The sequence below is a fragment of the Ochotona curzoniae genome, unplaced genomic scaffold, assembly GCF_017591425.1.
Source record: "Ochotona curzoniae isolate NIBS_2020 unplaced genomic scaffold, NIBS_Ocur_1.0 contig_64, whole genome shotgun sequence".
NCBI classification, from domain to species: domain Eukaryota; kingdom Metazoa; phylum Chordata; class Mammalia; order Lagomorpha; family Ochotonidae; genus Ochotona; species Ochotona curzoniae.
The window spans coordinates 43356170-43374856 of record NW_024466502.1 but is presented as its reverse complement, the minus strand read 5'-3'; the positions used below and the strand labels follow the sequence as shown (position 1 = coordinate 43374856).

At 45.5% G+C, this 18687-nt stretch overlaps 1 protein-coding gene and 1 long non-coding RNA gene across 10 annotated transcripts in view; both read left to right on the top strand.

Annotated features, from left to right (window-relative positions):
- RUBCNL (rubicon like autophagy enhancer) overlaps window positions 1-2168 on the top strand; it is a 41487-nt gene extending 39319 nt beyond the window's left edge. For 7 of the 9 annotated variants that reach the window (XM_040991395.1, XM_040991397.1, XM_040991396.1 and 4 more), the window contains one exon: window positions 1199-2168. In XM_040991395.1, coding sequence (XP_040847329.1) covers window positions 1199-1311 — 113 coding nt within the window. In that variant the 3' untranslated portion in view covers window positions 1312-2168. The other 2 variants (XR_005884939.1, XM_040991398.1) reach the window with 2 other exon arrangements.
- An 825-nt stretch (window positions 2169-2993) lies between these two features.
- On the top strand, window positions 2994-13070 carry LOC121163687. The gene is made up of 3 exons (XR_005884938.1): window positions 2994-3029; window positions 5838-5957; window positions 10303-13070. It is a non-coding gene; the product is annotated as an uncharacterized LOC121163687 (long non-coding RNA).
- Window positions 13071-18687: the final 5617 nt, after the last annotated feature.

Sequence of the window (18687 nt, the reverse complement as noted above, 5' to 3'; positions counted from 1 at the left end):
TCTCTGGCTGCCTCTGCACCACCATGGCTGTTGAGTTGAGTGGCTGTTACAGAGCATATGTGGCCTATAAGCCTGTGTCATTTCCTATCTGACTCTTCACAGAAATGGTTGTGACCGCTATCCTGTGGTGTTAGTGGACAAGGGGATCTTATGTGCTCTGGGACTGTTTTCCATGGGAGAGACCCTGATCATAAATTTGGCTGTCTCCCATGAAGTGTCCTCCTTTTGGGCTACCACATGTTACTCTCTGAACCCACCATGCATTGTTGCAGGATGGGCTCTCCAGCAGAGAACCCCCTGGGTTGGTCTTTCTATGAACAATGTTCACTGGGGCATGTCCACCTGTGAGGACATGAAGGCAGCAGGAGAAGCTTAACCATGGCCAGAATGCCTTGTGACTCTCAGTTTACTTCATGGGGCATTCCCAAGCTTGGGAGCCCATTAAGTATCATCCTAAAGTGGAGAAAGAGGACTGGACGAGTTCTTAACCTCCATCATGATCATTTGCTGGATGCAGGTTGGTGACTTTGAGTGCAGAATCTTCCCACGGAGGGCCACTTGAAGAGAAAGCAGTACCCCTTCCTAAGAGCTCTCGGGCATCAGCTCTCTCAGCAGCTGGTGGACCATGTGCTTCATGGCTCAGGCAGATCCTGGGGCATCGCAGCACCTGTTGCTTCAGGCTCTCTGAGCTGCACGTTTGTGACCTCCAAGGCAAATGATTTTCTGTGTCACTGAGTTACTTTTAAAAAACTAATTTATTTGAGAGGTGGAAAAAGAGAGAGAGAGAGAGAGAGAATGAGAGAATATCTTCCATCTTCTAGGCCACTCCTTAAATGTCCCCAAAGCTGGGCTGAGGAAGGCTGAAGCCTAGAGCCTGGAATACCATTCTGGTCTGTCATGTAGGGTGGGAAGGGATACAGCTGTTTCAACCATCCCCTGTCGCCTCCCAAGGTGTGCTTTAGTGTGAAGATGAATCAGAAGTGGGACTGGGACTCCAACTCGGGGAGTCCAATACGGAATGCAGGTATCCCAAGTGGCAACCTTACACAATTGCAAATTATCTACCCATGTTTTTTCTGTTGAAGACTCTGGGGTCGGGGTTGAGACCCTCTCCTTTCCCCAGGGAGGGAGGAGTGTCAGTTTCTATATGAGGAAGCAGTTTGCTGCCTTTGCTGACACCTGTCTCCCTTGCTTGCAGTGTGCAGGGCTTGCTTCCACAAGCAGTGCTTCCGGTCATCCCAATGCCCCCGGTGTGCCAGGATCACAGCCAGGAGAAGACTGCTGGAAAACTTGTCCTCTGCAGCAACATGATGGCCCTGGTGTTGTGAAACAAGACTTCGACAGGCCTTACAATAAAACTGATTTGTTCCCATTATTAGATATGTATTAGATGTATATTAGATATCAGGCATTGTGCATCATGAAAAAGGATGCTCAATGTTCTCTTTATTGGGTATGTGTATATATGTATGTATATATAATGTTTGAAGCATGGGGTTGTTACTAGCGGTTTTGTTGACAAATGTTTGATATTTTTGCTGCTACTGAATTTTGTAACTTTTATATACATCTTAAATTGGACTTGAATAGTTGTATTTAGATGAGGTTTCTACATAATTGTAATTGACAAGATGAATTACTTCCTTTCAAGCTCGTTTACTGAAACTGTTTAACACATGCAATGAACAAAAATGCAATCAAAAATGTTTGCTCACGCTTCTTTTTCCTGTTCAAATGCTTTTTTGTAATAACGTCAGTATGAGACATTTTATTTATCCTAGGGTTTGTATTGAGAGGACACATGACTTCAGCAGTTGCTTTTATTTCAAGGTGAGTTTTCATTGCTTAGTGCTGCTTGTAGATGCAGTTTGAGGCAGTTACCTCTAGATGTGTCACTCTTTGAGATGGCTCCACTCCAGTGGTAGGAGCTTGTTAACCAGGCCACGCTGTTTTGGACTAAGTTGGGGGATCAAAAGGTGGTTAGTTCTTCATCCCCGTCCTTGAGCTTCTTGCATCAAAAACATAAAACTGAACATACTGTATTTTCGCACTTACATTAGCTTACAGGAAATACTGTTAATGTGATTCTAGTAATAACTTTAAAATCGTGGGCATTGAAACGAGTAGGTGAATTGCAGAACTTTTATAAATTTTTACTTAATATTTCATATGTTTATTTGCTTCTTGACACTTGTGCACCTGTTTTTTTGTTGTTGTTGTTTGTTTTTTTGGTTTTTTTGCTTCTTGTTTGCTTTCTCCACCTTGAGCGAGAGGGGCCCAGGGACTGGTGCCTTCCTGGCATGTCTGCAGGCAGGAATGTTCTCAGGTTAAAACCTACTTGTCATTTTCCTCGGGGTTCTCACATACTAACCATGTATAATCTAGGCTAGCTTCACAAATGACATGGGCATGTAACAAATGGGTTGTCCCAACCTGTGTTTGTGTGTGTATAAGAAGGTGTATCCGTGTTGTGCATTATTCAGATGGATAATACTGATTACCTGACTAGAAGTGAGTATCTTATATTGAAGCAGTATTTTTGATTTTGTCACTGTCCTCTTATACCCCATTCATTACCTCAGTTATTTAATTTGAGAAGCAGAGACATTTGTTAGTTCAGTCCCCAGATGTCTAGGAGCAGGAAACTCAATCCAGGCCTCTCCCATGACTGGCAGGGACTCAGCCTCTCAGGCTGTCTCCTCTCCTCCTAGGGTACTTGATAGCTAGAAGATGGACTTAGAAGAGGAACTGGAATTCAAACTCATGCCTTCTGGTGTAAACATGCTCTGTGGCCTGGTGTGATGGTTCAGTGGCTAAATCCTTGTCTTTCTTGCACCAGGAGCCCATATGGGTGCCGGTTCATATCCTTACTGCTCCACTTTCCTTCCAGCTCCCTGGGAAAGCAGCAGAGGATGGCCCAAAGCCTTGGGCCCCTGCACTCATGTGGCAGACCCGGAAGAAGCTCCAGGCTACTGGCTTTGGATTGGCTCAGCTCTGGCTATTGTGGCTACTTGGGGATGAACCAGCAGGTAAAAGATCTTTTTCTCTGTCTCTCCTTCTCTGTAAATCTGCCTTTCTAATAAAAATAGACACATCTTTAAAAAAAAACACTTTCTGAGGCACATTCTAATGTTTGCACTTAGAGAGAAGGAGGCAGAGGATTTAGCAGAAAGAATCTGGCCCAGGTCCCCAGGGGCAGCACGAGTGTTTAATGCCTCTTCTGCCCAAGGCTCTGTTGGAGAGCTCAGAAACATAGACAACTCCCATTCACAGGTGCTCATCTACCTCACACATGGGGACACTGGGAGAATCTTCTCACTCATTTCCTCATGCTGAGTTCGGAATGTCACTGTAGCTAAAGCATTGCTTGAAGGGTCTCAGGACTCAGGGCTGCTGTATTTGGAAGGCACTGGTGAGGGTATGAGAATGTATTATACATCTGTGATATCACCAAACAGCACACACCGATGCCAGAAAGTAAGGTTTTAGATTTTTGATGCTGAGGAAGAATGATACCAATTGAGTGGAACCACTCAGTAGTTTTGTCTGAGAGTTAGTTCCTGCCCACCCTGGAGGGAGAGGCCCCTTCCTGGTAAGGTATTTGCTAAAACACAGATGTGACGCTCAGCCCCTGGCAGAAATAACGAGTGTAGCACATGTTGCTCTTTAGTAGATGTTTCAGTGCCTCTCTTGCTTGGCTGCTGGAAGGAAGTGAATCCTTAGTCTTTGCCATCAGACCACTGCTCATGCCGAGGCATTGAGTCGCAGTTATGAATTCTGTCATCTACATCCGACATGTGGTAGACAGCTCTTGAAACATGTCATCCTCAGGTAGGGGATATGAAGGTGGGGAGGGGAGAGCATTCCCAAAGACACTACGTTATGTTGACCTGGTGAGAATTGTTGGCCAGGACTTAGGGCTGAATCCTAGATATTCCCCTTCAGACCTACGTGAGCTACTTAAATGATCTGTGCTCTGTTTGTAGAATAGAAATAATAACCTTATACAATGATAGGGGGCTAAGAAATGAAAATAAGGTACTTAGAGGAGATGTTCTAGTACCATGGTCTAGACCAGATGGATAAAAACTGAACCATACCACCTATTTTCTGCATTTATGAGTGAGCTACCCTGAGTCTCAGCTTCTGATCTATAATATGAGGAATAGTGTAATTGCTGCTACTCTGTGTTGAGTTGTACCACCAAAAGGATATGTTAAAGTCCTGACTTGGGAACCTGTTTCGCACTAAGGCTTTTCAGGACCTTTGTAATGAAGTCAGGACAAGGTTATATGAAATTAGGAGGAGCCTTATACCTATGTCTGGTGTCCTTACCAAAAAAGATCATCTGGATAGAAGATGCAGGGAAGGATGGAGGCAGGACTTGGTGGCATATCTGCACCACCAAGGATTGCTGGGAGCAGTAGAAACTTCTAGAAAAATGACTGAACCTTCTCTACCTTTGAGAGGACCCAAACCTCTGGATGCCTTGAATATAGACTTCTGATATCCAGTGTTAAGAGAATAAAGCCCTGTTGTTTTAAACTGTTTTGTTTGTGCTAGTCTGTTCTGGCAGCCCGAGGAAAGGAACATATCTACCATTTGGGTTTCTTCATGATGATTCAACAACAAGTATGAAATACCATCTCAGTTCCTGGTCCATGAGAGACTACATCACATTTTAATTGTACTTGTAACCTTCAGGTCTCAGTTAAGGGAAGATAGCAATGAGATAGAAACCTCTACTTATCTGCCAATATGTGGGGGTATACATAATGACCCAAGATGCAGAGCAGGGACCAGAGAACACTGCACCTCTTCTCTCTCTCCACTCCTAGAGAGAGCTGAGTGCCTTCCAAGTGTCAGGGGATAGCCATGAATTTGCAAGCTGGTGGCTTAAATCCTGGTATCACGGTACAAGGGCAGGGAAATCTCACATGAAAAGGCAGATGGGTCCACATCAATTTTCGCATGTCACAAAAATTAAAATGTATCAGAGGTTCAGGAACAGAGTAGGAGGTAGGAGGCAGTGGACAAGGCAAAAGACACAGGTAGAGACCTGGAAACATGCAGAAGGAAACACAGTTGCTTAAATGATATGCTTCCCATGTGAGTCTGCTTGGCTGGGAGAGCTGCCCATGTTTGTATGAGGATGCTGAAGAACCCATTCTATCACTTTCCCCTTTACTCATTCTTTGCAGTTTTCAAACACTTGCAGTCTGCATCACTCAAGAAAGTACTATCTTAGCTTCTAGTGAAGTGAAAAGAGGGAACTGTGATTTCTCTTATCACCCCAGTGGAGGTATGATCTATTTAAAGATAGAGATGTTTAATCATTTGCATGCAGGAAGCATGCCTACCGGGGATGCCCGTACACCAGGTAGTGCAGTTCATGATGACCTCGGGAGCCATTTGAGGAGCAGGCCTTTGTCTCAGCGGTTAAGGTGTTCACACCTGATTTGAGTCCTGGCTCCACCTCTGATTCAGCTTCCTGAGAATGTATGTCCTGGGAAGCAACAGGAGATGGCCCAAATGCTTGAGTCCCTGCCACCATTGTGGGAGATGTGGATTAAATTCCCAGATCTGGCTCCTGGCATTCACTTGGTCTAGTCTGAGCTGTTGTGGACTTTTGAGGAGTGAACCAATGGATGAAAGATTCTGTCTGCTTCCTTTTCTCTTCTTCCTCTTTCTTATAAAGAAGTAGCAGCTTAAAAAAAAATTATGCTGGTGCCTGAAAGAGTCCTCTGAACTAAACCAGCACCAAGATATCAACCTGCCAGGCAGGGGCTGAGGACCCACTCCCCTCCGTGACTCACCTACAATGTTTTCTTCTGTAGGAAGCAGCAGCTGGGATCAGGGAGGCAGCAGATTATCCACCCTCTATCCAGAATGGTGGGTGAACAGATGGGCCTCTCAGCCACGGAACCCTCCTGCTGTCACCCCAGCCGGAAGCACAGGTACTTCCAAGGTTCCCCCTGTTGCATTGTGCCCCCTTACTTTGTTGTCATCCACAGTCCCATTTACTTTAAATAAACACCAACATTAGAAATGCGTCAGCAAAGCCATTCGAGAGGCTGTTTATGGAGTAGTACGTGAAGATGCCTCTAGAGAAGAGTTTGATCAGAGTCCCCAGTCAGCCCAGATCTGAACTGTTTTCCTGTACACTGCTCCTTTCTGTCCTCACATGTGTAAAACAAAAGCAGGCTGCTTCTGAAGGCTCTGAGGGAACAGCTTCTCTGTTGATATACAACAGGAAGTGGTTTGCTCATGGCTGTTGGACAATATCTATTGTATCAAGTTAACGACTATGGTCTTAACTATGGGCCTGTAAGAAAAGCAAGAAGAAAGATGTACTTATAGTATGTTGCATCTGCCCAAGACCGGGCTCCTGTCCTCTTCATGCACTCACAGTTAAAGTGCATACCCTGGTCTGATTTGTGTGTAGGTGGATCAGGTGACCGAAGAGCAGTCCATGAAATACCAGTGGAAGGGATGTGCCTAACCTTTACCAAGTTCTTAAAACATCTTGCATGGAGTGGGCGTTTGGTCTAGTGCAGCCAAGTACCTTCCATGACAGATGGTTTGAAAAGGTGTTTGGCATCAGCGTAAGACACTGCAAAAGTAACAAAGTAACCTTTATTTGATTGGAATTCTGAGATTTTGCAGGCACATGTTCTTGCTGTTATAGCTCAGCCTATGTTGACTAATACAAGAGGTTTTAATGTAGCCTCTTGTGAGGAGGATGAGTAGGTTTGGGATACGTTTGTTACTCTCTTAGTCTGTTTGGGCTGTTCTACTAGCATACTTTTGATGGCTAGCTTAGAAACAACAGGAGGCTGTTGGCTGCTGGGAGGTCCTGGACCAAGTTGGACTCCATGCTTGGGGTCTTGGCTCCAGCCATCGTGAACACACGGTGAGCTGGGCCCAAGCATGTCTGGGCTCCAGAGGCTTTTCCCTTCCTTGTGAGTATGTTGAGAAAGGAACTCTGGGGAAGAGGGTGGGCCCGGGCTCCACCTGCTGTCAACATTGTGCAGTGGGTGGGCCTAGGAGGGTGTGACCTTGGGGTCTGGGTAAGAGAATTTCCAGGAGCCTATTGGCTGCTGGGAGGTCCCAGGCCAGCTTAGACTCCATGCTGGGGGCCCTGGCTCCACCCATTGGGAACACACACTGAGCTGGGCCTGGACAGCCTATGCATTATTTGGCACCAGGAGGTAAGCTCTGGGGTCTTGGTGGTATGGAATTGCTACCTAGGTATGTCCATGTTGAGCCCACTGTGTTTGTGGTTGCAAATCAATCCTGAAGGATTCCCAACAACAGAATAACTTTTCCTTGAAGGTAAGTGAGGATACTGAGACCTGGTGGTTTGGAAGAGAGAGACTGGATGATCTTTATGGATCAGACTGATATACCAGCCTACTTATGAGTCCTGTGTAGAACCTGTTATCACTGAACAGTGCTGACCACCACACACCAGTCCATGCAAAAGCTAAGGCTGGGGGCTTGTCTAGTAGGGCCAGATCCTAGTACCTGACAGAATGTTGGATCAGGGTATGGGTCACATTAGGCAGGGCCATGACACTAACCAGCACTTGAGAGAACCATTTCTGGGCGTAGATTCTGTGGGGGATGTGTGGGCCAAACCCTGTGGAAATACTAGGCTCATGGTTAGCTCAAGAGTTGGGATGGTGATGGGCTGAGCTGGGTGTGACAGTGGAACCTGCCATCACTCACAGGTAAAGGAACTGACAATAGTCTGGGCAGGTCAAGGCAGCAGCGCCCAAATGTACATCCTAAAATAGAGTGCGAGGTGTGCCAGGCTGCAATGTTTACCAGCTCATACAAGGCCAAATTGGAAGGCCAGACTATGCCAAGCACTGCCTAATAACCACTGACATGCATGAGAACTGGGTCTGGGAATGGTCAAGTGGGGCCTGGACCATATGATCATCAGTGAGAGTTATAACCCACTAGGGCTGGGCTCTAACACCCATTGTTTCATGTGGAAGACAGGACTGGAAACAGAACTGACCCAGCAATTTCAACCACTAGCACGTGCATAAGCTGATTAGGGTGATGGACTGTGCCAGGCCCTATACTGGTAAGCACACACAAGAATCTGGTCTGGATTACCTCAGATGAAATTTCTTTCGGGGATCCTCTCAACTGAGCTGCTGGACTCAGAATCCCAACCATGGAGAGAATTGCAGTTTCTATGGTTTGACTGTGGATTGCATGTGTTAAAGCTGATCCTCCTCAATGGCTCAGACAGAGCAATGGACAACATATGCAGGTGCACATGGAGGATAAAGCCGTACATTGGAGCCTGCGTAAGACAACTGGTACCATGACAGAGGACAGAACAAATTGATCAACTGCCCCAGCCAAGTGTTGTCAGTGAGAATTTGGGTAAACAGAGACTCTAAGATGGACTATGTCAACCAGTGGATTCTGGAGAGATTTCATTGAGCTTGGAATGGCGAGATTGGCAGCAATTCAGAACTGTTGAACTATCAAAACCACTTGAGCAGGACCCTCGGAGCATACATCAGGGACCTGGGATGGGTGGGAGGCTGGGTGGGACTTCTCCCTTTATCTCTCCCTTCCCCTAGATTCAGGAAGGAAAAAGGAGAATGTGGAAACAATGGCCTTACCCACTTTCCTGTAGCCCTTGATCCTTTGTGCCCTAATCAACTATGTAGAGATAATAATAATAACAATTATTATTATTACTATTGTTATTACTATTATTATTATTATTTTGTTTCTGAGCAGTTTCTGTTTCCAAGGAGCCTGGGCCCTCAGCAGCTGCCTCTGTCCAGAGCCAGGGCCAGCAAGGGCTTGGCAGAAGGATTGGCCGGAGGATTATCAGGTTCCTGCGGCGAGTCTGCTGCAAGACTCTGACCCAAGACACCAGGCCTGGCTTGCACAGGGAACTTGGGGGGATCCCTGCAAACCAAGAGCAGGAATCCCCTAAGAAGAGCTGCTCAAAAAGGAATCCTTGAGCCTTGATTGGATTATCATGAATAAAAATCATAACTATGTCTAATAAATAAATCAGTAGACAGATAAATAAAAGCAAACTTTCCAAGAGCCTAGCCAATTAGAAATATATTTATTTGTCCTTTGTTTTGATTTACTCTCTAAATAGAAATGTAATATATTATTAGTTCTTATTATAAATATTATTCATGTCCTAAAAATCCTAGACATCTGAAATGTGTGCTTGTTTTGGTGGACATGCTTGTATGTGTATTCTTAAAAAAGGATTATGTAATAAATTCTGTTCTATAATTGACTTTTATTCGATAGTTCCAAATACCTTTGCCTGTAATTCCCCATAGACCTACACAATTATTTTAATACCTCAATAGTATCCTGTTCTATGGCTCTGCTACCATTTGTTCAGCTCATTTCCCAATTTTTGTCTAAAGGCCTTGCTATTAAGTTTATTAGGATACATTTTTCTTTTATCTAGACTTTTATTCATGGATCTAATTATGTTGTAAGGGTGATTTTCTCCCCTTTTCTCTTCCCCTTCCATTCCCTCTTTTATTTCTAAGCTGCTCCTTTGGCATCAGCTTGAACAGTTTTTGTAAGATAAATTCTAGGAAAAGATCTGTTTTGTCTAAGTGTAGCTATCATTCATGTTGGCATAGGTTTCCCCATATCGCCTTCCCCAAGGGCTGACTGTTCGGAGGGGGAGATATTCTGCTTTGTGTATGAGAAAAAAAATCTTGTTTCTTTTAGCTTTATTGAAGTTGAAATACACTAGACATATATTTATTATTTTTAAAAATTTTATTGGAAATGTAGATTTATAGAGAGAAGGAGAGACAGAGAAAGATCTTCCATCTGCTGAGTCACTTCCCAAATGACCTCAATGGCATCACTGAACCAGGAACTTCTCCTGGGTCTCCCATGCAGGTGCAGAATACCAAGGTTTTGGGCTGTCCTCGACTGCTTTCCCAGGCCACAAGCAGGGAGCTGGATGCGAAGTGGAATGGTCAGGACACCAACTGTCACCCATATGGGAAACTAGCACTTGAAGGTAGAGGATTAGTTGGTTGAGCCAACATGCTAGCCCCTATATTTACTTTTTTTTTAATACCCTTGCCTGAGAAGGGGAGAATGTTGTATTATTGCTTTAATTCATAGTTGCTTAATTTTTTGGAAAAAAATTTTTTTTGAGTTGAAGAGAGGGGAAGTGAGTTCTCATCACCTCGTTCACCCTAAATACCTGTAATAGCTCTAGCTGGAGCCAAGTGGTGGCAGAAATCCAATCACTTGAGCTGTCCTTCGCAGGGTCTGCATTAGCAGGAAGCTCCGGTCAGAAGCCAGAGGCAACGTCCAACCCAGAAACTCTAATATGGAGCCTGAGTGTCTGAATCCACATCTTCAGTGGTAAGCTACATCTGCCTCTTGCACTTCGCTGACCAGACTGAACTTGAGCCTATGTTCACAGGATGTTGTTTTCATGTCCAGTTGCCCATTTCCAGCTAATTTTTAAATGCTTTCCTGAAATGTTTGTGAGAGCTTCCTGGGACAGAAGCTAAAAGGCTAGGCTCTCCCCAGCTGCTTGGTGGACACCTGCTCCAGGGCTTTTGCTGGCTGGCACAGTGGTGTCACTAACCACAGATGAGCAAGGGCCCAGAGAGGGACAATGACTCCAGCTGGACAGAGAGCTGGTCTTGGTGGCTGTATCAGTGGGGGGGACACACACACAGTCCCAGCTCTGTTGATGGAATAACTGAAAGGTCTGAGCTTATCTGACTGTGGGGCCAATGAGGTAAAAGTGAAACCTGCAGTTCAGGTTGGGTCAGAGCTGCCTTCTGCATGAAAACCTCCGGCTTTTTCTATAAGAGTGGGTCATGCCTCCCAGACCATGGAAGACCACCAGCTCCTTGACTTCACGAATCAGGTCGACAGAATGCGGCCCTCCCTGACCCACGCCAGGGACTGATTGGCTAACAGGGCGCCATAGCCCAGGGACCTTGACCTTGAGACTGACCGTCAGTAGTCATCTGGTTTCTGAGAACACAAAGGCAGGCTTCTCTGCTGAGCAGGCGTCTGGCGGAGCGTGGCACCGGCCAGGGGGTGCTAAGAGAGGGGCCAGCAGGGTTTCTCCACAATGGAGCTACACACCGCTGGGCAGATCCTGAAGGTGACCTTGGGAGAGTTGGCAGCTGTGTCCCCACGCGTGCCCACGGGTGTGAGCAGTGGCGCTGCCACCACAGGGGGATGTTGTGAGGAAGAAGTGAGGGGACGTGGGTCAGGTGAGGAGAACAACACCTGACAGGGAGTAGCCTTGCAGCTGAATCTTAACTATTAGTGTCTGTTTCTTTCTTTTTTTTTTTCTCCTCATTTCCTTGCAATGCTGCGGCGGCTGAAGGTGCCTGATCTGTCCACAAGAGGGCACTGCCAACACAGCCTTGAGAGAATTTTTTTAGGTGAAGACGCTAGAATTGTAGTTCTTTCTTCTGAACTGGCTTGTGGGACTTCAGAGTTTCTGCTGAGCCTGAATGTGGGACACAGCCATTGATCTCTAAGAGAATCCTGCTTGCCCCAGCCACCGTAGCTCAGCAGTCTGCTTGATCCACCGCTGTTCTCTGCAAATGCGACCAACCCAGGCTATCCAGTCCTTCAGCTGACCTAGGCCCTGGGGTTTAGTCCCTGGTAGGAGAGCTAAGAGACCGAAAAGCTTCCTTTTGCCTGGAATCTAAGTGATCAAAAGAACAGGTAGTGAGGTAGGAGTTAAGAGGACACTTGGGGACACTTCCATCTCATATTGTAGTGTGTGGGTTCAATTCCCAGCCCTGGCTCCAGGTTTCAGTTTCCTCTCTTCCAGGTAGTAAGTGACAGCCCAAGTAGTAGTAGTAGTATTGGATCCCAGCTGCCCATTGGGAGAGCTGGGTTGAGACTTCGACTTCCAACTTCATCCTGGCTGGTCGGGGGCTGTTACAGGTGTTATGGGGAGTGAAATGGTGGGTGAGCTCCCTCCTCCCCCTCTTCCCTTCTCTCTTGCTGCCTTTCAAATAATTAAAAACTGAAACAAAACAGTTCAGGTGATGAGCAGCAGGAATTCCCACTGCAATAGTCCCAAGTGAGAAAACAGAACAAAGATAGAGTAGATCATGATGAAAGCAGAAAACGCAGTCTAACCAGAATTCTATGGTGGGGGAGGGCGTGTGTACCTACAGAGGGACAGATCTTGTGGTCATGTATCTTCTGAAGTGGAACCACACACACACATACACACACTATACCTATGTCAGTTTCCAGGTTCTGATGTCAGAATCCTAGAGGTTGGGAGCAGGCGCCCACCTGGGTGGCATGCCTGGTGCTGCTCCTGACTCCAGCTTCCTACTCATGCAGACCATGGGGGTAGCAGGAGATGGCTTACATATGTGAGCATGCTGGTCGGGCAGAGCAAGGCATGGTGTGGAGGGCAGCATTAAGTCAGGAGAGCAGTAAGCACATCACAGCAGGCAGAAGATGTTGTCCTAAAGAGAGCAGAAGGAGGTGGCAGAGCTCCCAGGGCATCCCTCCCTGCCTTGTCTCGAGGTAACAAGTTTGAATCTCTGATTTCTTGCTGCTAAATGGCTTACAGAGAAAAATTTCCAAAGCACCGTCATATTGGAAATGCTGTGGCAAAAGCAATGTTGATGGGGGGTTGGTGGTTTATGGGACAGTTTTTGCTGTAAGAGAGCCTGCAGAGGTGTGTGTACGGGTGTGAATGCATGTATACATGTGTGTATATACATGTGTGTGTTCACTCACAAAGCAGCTTAGCACAGGTGTGAGGTGTCCAGAGGACCAGGGTGGGAACAGGAGAGTTTTCTGGAAGTCTCCATTCACAGTTGTCAGACGTCCTCCCCATCCTCATGGCTCTGGACAGCACCCTTCTCTGCTCTCAGGGACCGGAGGTTTCTTGTCTAGAAACCGAACTTGAGAAACTCAACAGGATTGCAGGGAAGGAAAGTGGGGCAAGTTAGGGGCAATGCAGAACTCAAAGGGGTTGGGCGCAGATCTGCACATTGAGGACTCAGCCTCCAACCTCTTCCTCCCACTCTGCTTTCAGGAGGCTGCAGCTGGGTGTGCACCCTCCTGATGCAGGGAGAGAAGGCAGAGGGGATTCTAGAGAAGTTTTCCAGGCCCTGACATTGGGACGGTCCTCCAAGGAGCAAGAGGGCTTGAAAGACCACTCTTCTGTGATGAGTCCTACAAGGGCGCACATGCTAAGCTTGGAATTCACCCCATGTTTATGTGTGATTGGACAGGCAAGACCACCAGACAATTCATAGCAGCTGGGAAAGAAAGGAGGAGAAGGAAAAGGAAGGGAAGAGAGGAGAGGAAGCAGGAGAAAATGGAACACAGATGAGATAGATCAACAACATTTAAATTTATATTCTGGGATGGGGGAGGGAGAGTGCGTCCATAGATGGATGCATTTTTGTAGCCACGTGTCTTACACAATGAAATGGCATGGAAGTGTCCACACATTGCACCAATGTTAGCTTCCTGGCTTTGATATTGCACTGCAAGAATGTAAGAAATTGTTCAGTAGCTAAGACACTAACGAGGACACCCATGTGAGTTCGATGCCTGGTGCCTGCCACTGATCCCAAGTGCCGCTCCTGCAGACTCTGGGAGGCAGCAAATGATGGATGGCTCAAGTATTGGGTTCCCGGCAGCCACATGGAAGCTGTTGGCTCTTGTGGAAATTCAGTGAGTAAACCAATTGAAAGGATTCTCTATCTCTCTTTTACTTATTTTTTGTTTAAAAGGAAATAAATTGTAACCTCTGGGAGAAGGTGAATGAAGGCCACTTGTTGATTTCACATATCACCTTGAGAACTTCCTGCAGATCTGTAATTATTATTTTTAAGGATTTGTTTATTTTTATTGGACAGACAGATATACAGAGAAAAGGAGCTATGTATAGAAAGATCTTCCATCTGCTGTTTCATTCCCCCAGGTAGCCACAGTGGCTGGAGCTGAGCAGATCTGAAACCAAGAGCCTGGAGCTTCTTCCAGGTCTCCCATATGGGATTCAGGGTCCCAAGGCTTTGGGCCATCCTCGACTGCTTTCTGAGGTCACAAGCAGGGAGCTGGATGGGAAGTAGAGTGGTCGGGACACAAACTGGCGACCAGCTGGGATCCTGGCACATGCAAGACAAGAATTTAACTACTAGGCTATTGTACTGAGCCCAAACCTGTAATGGTAAAAAGTCAGAACTACTAATATCCCCTCAGTGAATTCAGCAAAGCTGTTTTACATCCAGAAATACTATGAAAAAAGAAAGGATGAGTTTAAGAATGATACAATTCCAGGTGCTAGCACACCGACAGATGCCCCTACTGGCATGGAGGTCTGAGGATCCATGTGTGAGTGTGTGTGGACTCCGGCAGGCTGGCAGGGCCCTTGGCTAGCATGTCTGCAGTCAGGGTCTGGGGACCTGTGTGAGCATGCACAGGCCCCAGGCAGGCAGGCAGGGCACCACATTGCACACACACACCACTGGCAGACTGGGCTAGAGGACCTTTGAGTTGCTCAGAAAAGGGAGTCTGGGGATGTGTGGGAGGGAGGACCACTGAGAGAAAACATCACAGCTGAGGAATGGCTTCTGGGTGGCTTCCACTGACCAGACCTCTGCAGTTGCAGGGGATGTCAAATGCCATGTAAGGAGATGGAGAACACAACAGGTTAGACAAACTCTCCTAGCCAAGATTTGGCAGCATGTATCTGAGTGAGCAGATGCAATAGGTGGGACTCTGTCAGCCTATGGACCTGGGGAGGATTTTCAAATTTGCAGCAGAGAAACCAACAGTACCTCGGGACCATCAAACCACTCAAGGAACACCCTTGGAGCATTCTTCTCCACATCAGGGTTTCTAAGATGACACCAAGTGAACACCTTCATCCCTGGGTACTGATGTAGTTTGGAAGCTGGGAGTGGCATCCTCCCCATTTTTTGCCTTCTTCCCTCTTCCGCCCACCCCCATATGGGAGATAAGGAAGGAAAAGAAAGCATTTCTTTAAGGAAAGAAAATGCTTTAAGAAAAGCATTTCTTTAAGGAAGGAAAAGAAAGCATTTGTCCCACCACCTTCGATTTTTCCCACCCCATTCGGTGGTCCTCATGGGCTTACGTTCTTGTCAACTATGTAAACAACATGAAAAATAAAAAAAATTTAAAATGTTCCTAATGAACCCTCATCAGTAATATTTTCAGATCCTCAAATCTACCAGTTCTGTCTTATCTTTTCTTGATTTTTGTTCTCTTTTCCAGGCCTCTTGTTAAATTTCTTGCCACCTGCCAATCACATATATCTCTTCTCTCTTTGAATCCAGGTTCCTGGCACAATGATTTGCATATATTAATTACTTGAAAAATATCTGTGAAATGAACAAATGCTGCTATGTCCTAATTGGATTTTACTGACAGTTGCAGCACTGTGCAATTTTGTGAAAAGAAAAAAAGCTCATAATAAAAGCAAAAATGTGCATTTGGCAGGGGATAATGTTCATTACAGTTGATTTAGAAAGTGCCTCAGACCAAGCACTTTGCAATAGAGCAGAGAAGACAGGCATGATTGTTGTCCTCAAGGAGCCTCTAACCAAAAGATAGCCTGGAAATTGAATACATAGTGGCACAGGCCCTGGGTGTGATGAAGGAGTGGAAAGGTGCCAAGAGATCATTAAAATGTAGAGATCTAACCCAGTCTGAAGGTCAGGGAGTGTTTCCTTGAAGAAATGATGTATAAATTGATTTTTAAAAATTCGTTATTGGAGGCATGGTTCTAACATGTGTTCTGGTGGTGGAAAAGTTTGGCCCGTGTGAAGAACCAAAGGAAATCCAGATTGATCTAGCTGTAGACTGTGAGATGAGAGTGGCATGTGATGAGGCTGCTGAGGTCAGTGAGGACCTGGTCATTCATGCTATGACCAGGTATTGAAAAACTGCAGAGCCAGCTTTATTATGTTCAGTTTTATGAATCTGGAAGCCCGCTTTCAGAACATTGTGTGGGAAAGCTGACTAGAGTAGAGTTAGAGTGTGTGTGTATGGCCATACCAATGATCAGATTATTACTGTGGGTGAGTTGAGAGATCATGGCGCTTGTAATGAGTAGAGGTGGTTGACTAATCCTTGTGTGGAGCCAGGAGCCAGGAGATTTTTCCAAGTTTCTTAAATGGATTTAGGGACCCAAAGACTTGAGCCACCTTCTACGGCTTTTCCAGGCTGCAAGCAGGGAGCTGGATCAAAAGTGAGCAGCAGCTGGGACTAGAACCGATGCCTATATGGGATGCTGGTGCTAGCAGGTGGATGATTAGTATATTGAGTCACTGCACAAGCCAAAGAAGCAGCTTTTTAAACAGCTGTAGGGATGTGGGATGTGGTATAGGTCATCTGCTCACATTCCTCAAGCAAGATAAGTCCTTGATCAAGTCTGATAGCAACAGCAGGAACACATATTCCACAGGAAAGCGAAGTATATCCCATGACAATAGGCATGGACATACAATTCTCTTACAGAGAAGGTGCATAGAATTTGAGCGATACACTGCAATCTCAAAGATATTTTCATATATATATATATGAATATATATTTAACTAATGTTTATTGGATATATTTCCTCTCCTATCATGAAAATAGACATGAAAACAGAAACATGGCTATCATGCTCTAAATTTGTTTGAACATTTTCTCTATGAATTTTGGAGTTTTTTGTTAGCATTATTCAAGTTCTGAGCCAAGAACTATCTGTTAACAATCTACAGTGAGATAAGAATCATGGTCTGGAAAGTAAAACAACACTCTGCTTCCTTCATCATGAAGGTCTAGAGGCGAGAAGTAAAATGATGACAGAAATAAACACTGCTTACTGATGTACTTGCCTCACACCTTTGCCTCCGTCCTCGTGCTGTCACAGGCAGATGCCAAATAGTTTGTGGACTAACAATGTTCCACAAACCATGTTGTGCTGTGTAGTGATCTCATCCATAGATGATTCAATTATGGAAAGTTTATTTGAAGGTAGACCCACAGAGAGAAAGGTGGAAACAGATTTTCTATCTGTTTGGTTCATTCCCTAAGTGGCTGCCATGGCCAGACCTGAGCCCGTCTAAAACCAGGAGCTGGAAGCTTCTTCTGGGTCTACTATGTCAGTGCAGGAGCCTCTGCTGTGTTCCCAAGTGCTTTAGCAGGGAGCTGGATTAGAAGTGGAGCAGCTGAGACTCAAACTGATGCCTACATGGGATGATAGTGTCACAGACAGTTGCTTAACCTACTATGCCACAGTAGTGGCCCTATCCATGTCTGTCTCTTGCTTGCAGAATGTTTTGGGGATTTCAGTTACTTAGAAGAGGTATCATGAGGTTCTGTGGTACTTGGCATGATGGCAGACAGTTTGTGGTCTCCTTGCAACACCCATCATCTTGTTTGATGCAACTCTGTTGCTGTGGAGGAGATGTTGCAGTACAACTTGTCCCCTCTAATGCACTTCCTCATGCTCAGGCATAGGACTTTGGAGTTGGATATTTGGTCTTGAGAACTTCACCCATAGAATTCTGTGTGTGGCAACGCTGTAATGTGGCTTTTACTAGTGTGGGATTCATCTCAGAAGAGGCAAAAAAGCAGAGGGAGGAGCTCAGCTAGATTTTGATACAGATATCCCATTGCATCGATGTGTGGCTCCCCCTTTCTTGTGATGACACAGATGTTGGTGTCAGCACCCTGGCTGGTGAGAAGAGGAAGAGGACAGACTCCTTTCTGGTTCTCAGAAACCTTTTTTCTGGAACAAACCATAGCAGTATGGGAAAGTCAACAGTTGCAGCTTTTTTTCTGCGTTATTATTTCTTATTCTTTCAAGAATAAAACCACCAAGGCCAATTCTGGGTAAAACAGTGAAGTACTTAGTCTATTTTGAATTTATGCCATGTCTGCTGCCCACAAAATTAAGAAGGATTACCAAATTCAAGCATAAGAAAGTGGAAGGTAAAATAAAGATGAAGGAGGGTATTTGGCGAAGTGCAGAAGATGCTGCTTTAAAAATTTTTTTTAAATTTATTTTTGACACAGTTTAATAGGCACTAGGGTCTCCCCTCCCCTTCTCCAAGCTCCATCCTCTCCCCTCCCCTCCCCTCCCCATGCCCCTCTCCAGTCATGCAATGGGTGTCTTTCATGAATTTTCACATGTTCATCATGCTGTCACTGAGGTGTCTCCCAACAATGTAGGAGATTCTCAGCCATTTTGCTGTGAGTCCATCTCTGCACTGTGTGCATGGGGACATATCTCTCTCTGTTTCCACCTATGAACATACTTATTTCTGCCACACTTCCACTATGAATCCCCTTATGTACAGTCCACTACAGGGAGAAAAAATAGTGAGCCTTCATCCCCATGAAGTTGACAAACCCATAACAAAGGTGTCAATGTGATGTTATGGTGGTGAAAAAGTGTCCGACATCTTCCTGTATGAGTAGATGCTAGCGTGTCCTGCGTGGCTCTTATGAAAGCACCATAAGGACAAGATCATCATTACTTATGGGCAGTAGCAATGACAGTGGTAAGAGGGGCATTGACAATCTCCATTGACTATAAGAAATCAGTCTCTTATGGATGATTGATTTATAGGTCTCATTTCAAGATCTCTTATGAAAGGTATGAAGATGCTGCTTTTATGTCT